Below are 5000 nucleotides of genomic sequence, written 5' to 3'. Positions count from 1 at the left end.
TAGACCTATTGAGTTTAAACCCACATTTTTTTAACTCAAACGTATTGAGTTTAAGCCCATATATCCCCAATATTTTTGTTGGTGATCTTGCCTGAAACGTATAATAAAGAAAATACATATTTAATTATTCATGTATTAGCAGCAGCTAGAATTGTATTTGCACAATGCAAGTGAAGAGATTCCTACTGAAGGGAAGGTGATTAGGAAACTATTAGGATGTGCGGAAATGAATAGGCTAATGCTAGCAATTAAGGAGAAAGAACAAACTGATTATTATACGATATGGGAAGCATTTTAACAATGGTTGAGAGAATTTAAAAAAAAGAAATTGGAAATAAAGGAAGAAGACAATAAGGAGAATAGAAAATACATTCAGATAAAAATAAGAATAAAATGGCAATTGATAACAGGAAAAATAAAATGCCTGGAAATCGGTACGATTTCATTTTGCAAACGTACAAAATCCTTAAACTTGCCAGAGATTTCTTCGTTGTAATAAGACAGAAGTGGGAACGTGGGGAAAGCTGCAGGGAGACAGTTTTTAAAAAATCAAGAAGGTCAATCCTCCAGGCAAAGCTTTTTCCCTTTACTTCTATATCCTACAATTGATACAACTCAGTTATTGGCACAGATTGCAAAGATCTTTGCTGTAGGAAAAAGCCCAGAGTTTCCTAAAACTGCTCTTGGTTCAAGTGGGGTACTCACCTGTCGGGCATATGCCATCTCTGTGCTGTCCAAGGAACTGCGACCTGGTGGAGGCAACTCACTGGCGTAACTGGGCTGTTGAGAGGAGACAAAAAGGCTGCTCAATCATTGGTTTCAATAGAAGAGAATATTTGTAATTCGGGGTTCAACTGTGGGGTCTTGGCTTGGTGGTTTTCTTGCAGACGTTTGACCCCCATACTAGGTTATGTCATCAGTGCAACAGGTAACATCCACTGATGTGGTAACCCATTTTGGAGGCTGATTACCTGGCTGACTTTTTTCTCTAAGCTCCTCCCAAATTTTTTTTTTTTAAAAAGCAGGATTCTGCAGCATAAAATCATGCTTTTTTTTTTTTACTTTACATAATTGGGTGTTCTGTATTTACACAGCAGCCAGTCAGAAATCCAGTTTCCTTCGCAAACGCTAATTCTTTATAACGTCTAAGATTTTACTTCTCTGCTCAAACAAACCCCACATATGTCATCCCATTTGGAAATTGGTTCCTTTTCAAAAGAAAATCTATATGATCAGATACAAAAAAAGTACGCAAGTTTTAAAGATAATAAGGAAGGGAAGGTTTGTTGGTTATATTTGCTGCCTTGAATTATTTGTAAAAATAATAAAGGAGAGAGAGAGAGGGAGGGGAAGGGAAAAGAAAAAGAGAGAGAAGAAAGAAAGAAAAAAAGGAAGGAAGGAAGGAAGGAAGAAGGAAGGAAGGAAGGAGGAAGGGGAGGAAGGGGGAGGGAAGAGAAGGGGAGAGAGAGAGAGAGAGAGAGAGAGAGAGAGAGAGAAAGAAAGAAAGAAAGAAAGAAAGAAAGAAAGAAAGAAAGAAAGAAAGAAAGAAAGAAGAGGCGGGCAGATAAGGCAATGCAGGACAGGACAGGGAAGGGAAAGGAAAGGAAGGGAAGGAAAGAGACAGAGACAGAGACGGAGAGAGAGAAAGAAAAAAGAAGGAAGGAAGGAAGGAAGGAAGGAAGGAAGGAAGGAAGAAAGAAAGAAAGAAAGAAAGAAAGAAAGAAAGAAAGAAAGAAAGAAAGAAAGAAAGAAAGAAAGAAAGAAGTGGAGGGCAGAGAGACAGGGAAGGCCAGGGAAGGCAAGGGAAAGGAAGGGAAGGGAATGAAGGAGAGACAGACAGAAAGAAAAAAGAAAGAAAGAAGAGGAGGGCAGAGAGGAAGGGAAGGGAAAGGAAGGGAAGGAGAGAGAGGGTGGGGGAGGGAAGCCTTGGCTGAATATATCTATGTTTCTGAGGATGAAAAAACCATAAGACTCATTTTTAGAACACAAAACAAAATCCTGAGCAACGCAAGGCAAAATGGGGCTTTGGGGCACATAAGAGGTGCTGTCTGCCCATCCTTAAAGCACCTGCTTCTTTTTTCTAAGATCACATCTTTGCCCTTCACACCTGCAGCACAATCCTGGCAAAATACACGTTTGGTTTCGGGAGATTGCAGATGGGCGCCAGGAGAAAACCGACTGAAAAGAATCCCAAATCAGAGAGCACTTTCCATTCTATAGAAAAAGCGCCGGGAAGCTGCCTCCCAAAAGTCACCCAGGTGTCCCCCGCTCAGGTGCGCCTGTGTCTTTCAGCAATGCGCCATGATTGAGCACCGCAAACCGGATGAAACTCGGTATCGGCATCTCAATGGGGGGACGGGGGGGGGGGGGGAGGAGGGATGCATTCCCCAGCCTTCTATCAATCTCTCAGAGGCACGGATGGCAAAAAGCTTGCGGCCTGGCAAAAATAGCCAGGCCATTTGGTTTTTGCACCAGTAACGGGAACGGCGGTAAATCATTACAGCCGAAAGTCCAATGGATTTAGAAACGAGGATTTTTTATTTATTTATTTTGGTGACAAGCTACGTTGCCCTGATTGGCTTTTCTACTGCAAACTGAGAGAGAATTCAGAAAAGCAGAAAACCTTGCCAGCCGGAATGCAGCTGCCTTTCCTTTCTTTCATGCAAGCAGTCCACGGGCTACAGCTGTGCCCAGGGGGAGGGTGATCCACCCCCTGCAAGTTTTAGACCACATCTATGGAGATTCCCAGTCTTCCAGCCCATGGTTGTCCCCAAGGGGCTTTTTTCAGGAGGCAACTGGACTTTCTGACTTTTTCTTTGAAGACGCTTCACTTCTCATCCAAGAAGCTTCTTCAGCTCTGACTGGAGGGTGGGGAAATGGAAGGATTGATACTCCTTGCAGACAGCTGGTCATTTGCATCCTTTTAAGAGGGTCGTTGAGGCCACTTGGAGGTTTGTCTGTGTCCTCAGTGTCACCTGAGGAAATCCGTTCCTAGTCCCAGACCGTTCCAAGGGTGTCCATCCCAAATTGCATAGCTAAAAGTCTGTAGAGATTCTCCATCATCCAGGTCATGCTTGTCCCAAAGGTGTTGTTTTTTTCAGGAGGCAACTGGACTTTCTGGTTTTTCTTTGGAAGATGTTTCGCTTCTCATCCAAGAAGCTTCTTCAGCTCTGACTGGAGGGTGGGGAAGGGAAGGATTGATTCTCCTTGCAGACAGCTGGTCCTTTGCATCCTTTTAGAGGGTCATTGAAGCTTTTGGAAGTTTACCTGTGTCCTCAGGGTCACCTGAGTGGTGCAAATGGTTCCTGCAGTCTGCAATTATTCTGGAAATCCGTTCATACGAATCCGTACCATTCAAAAGGTTTTCACCCCAAAGTGCATTGCTAAATGTCTATGGAGATTCTCAGTCCCCCAGGTCATGGTTGTCCCAAAGGTGCTTCCCCCCCCCCCCAAAAAAGTCCATTTTCCTCCTGAAAAAGCACCTTTAGGTTGGAGGTGAGTGGAAACAACACCGCCAAGTACCCTCTTTCGTTCGGTCCCTTTGCCTGACCGCGCTCCAAAGACATCGTCTTCTGGGGAAATCAGAGGTTTCTCCCTAGCTGCTGAAAGAGGATAAATCGCAGCTGTGCTTTTCCAGGCAGTCCTCAACTTACAAAAAAGGTCATTTAGCGACCGTTCGAAGTTACAACAGCACGGGGGGGGGGGGGGAAATGACTTAGGACTGTTTTTCATACTGACAACCATCATAGCATCCCCATGGATCCCATGATTGAACTACAAATGCTTGGCAACTCGTATGAATGACGGTGTCCGGTCACTTTTTGTAACCTTCTGACCAGTGAACTCAATGGGGGAAGCCACGTTCACTTAACAACAGTGCTACTCACCCAACAACTGCAGGGATCCAGTCAGCAACGGTGGCAAGGAAGGTCATAAAAATGGGGCAAGAGTTCACTCAACAGCTGTCTAGCTTAGCAACAGAAACGTTGGGCTCCATTGTGTCCGTATGACCAAAAAAAGGGATAGAAGGCGGCAAACTAAGAAGATGATCGGCGGGAAGTGAAACCAGTGGATCCGAGAAGTGGATTCTTGATCTGTGCATGATTAGACTGCACGGTTAAGTTAAAATAAATCTCGGGTATTTTTTCCTTTTAACCAGCTAGTACGCCCTTCCGTTTAGGGAGCTGTGCAAACTTCAAAAGGAGGCAGGATCTGTAGGTTGCTTTCTTTGAACTGCAAAGACCATCGTGGTAATTGACTTGATGTAAGGGTAATGTGTGGGGTATTAAAAAAAAAAAAAACCTTCCAGAGCTTGGAAATTGGCTCCCTTGTTGACCTGCCTCCTGCGGCGTTTAGATCCATGCTTTTCCGCTGATTTTTCTGAATCCAAGGTATCAATTAAAGCCCTATTATATTGGAAGGATAAGAAAGCTTTCCCCTCTCTCTCTCTCTCCTTCTCTCTCTCTCTCTCTCTCTCTTTGTTGCACAAGGGGTAGAAGTGCAAATCTGCAATGGAGAAATTAAACAACCGGCTTTTAACGCAGCAGATGCGCTTCCAACCTCCTGGGCCTCCTGACTCTGAAGCCGAGAACAAAATATCCTATCAAGGGTTTCTAAATGCTCTCACAGCGACACGCCAAATATCGTAGCGGGACCCCGGCATGAGAGAATGAAAGAGGAGAGAATGACAGATCGGCATTTCAATCTCTTTAGCCATTTGGGGGGAATCGAAACAGAACGGGGCTTCCGCGATGCTATTTCCACCCGTCCCCTTTCTCTGAAATTCTGAAAACGACTTCCTTTGAATATTTGGTCACAAGCAACAAGCTTGACCCGCTCAGAAAGAAGTTCCGAATCGTAGGATTTTTGAAAGGAAGGTTAAAACCTTAGTTCACAAAACTCCAGAAGCGGCTGAAAGCTTTCCAAAATAGCTTGCCAAATCCATTAAGCTCTGCCACTGCAGAGCAGTAAGAGATCCTATCTATTTTCCAGTACCATTA

General features: G+C 44.1%; 1 protein-coding gene across 2 annotated transcripts in view; it reads right to left on the bottom strand.

Moving 5' to 3' along the window:
* The window catches only part of NUP93 (nucleoporin 93), a 132066-nt gene that overhangs the window by 28997 nt on the left and 98069 nt on the right, over positions 1 to 5000 (bottom strand). For both annotated transcript variants that reach the window (XM_081963335.1, XM_081963336.1), the window contains one exon: positions 706 to 780. In XM_081963335.1, coding sequence (XP_081819461.1) covers positions 706 to 780 — 75 coding nt within the window. The remainder of the gene's footprint in view (positions 1 to 705; positions 781 to 5000) is intronic.

This window comes from Natrix helvetica, assembly GCF_964273705.1.
Source record: "Natrix helvetica genome assembly, chromosome: 10".
Classification (NCBI taxonomy): domain Eukaryota; kingdom Metazoa; phylum Chordata; class Lepidosauria; order Squamata; family Natricidae; genus Natrix; species Natrix helvetica.
This window is presented reverse-complemented; position numbering and strand designations above follow the sequence as displayed.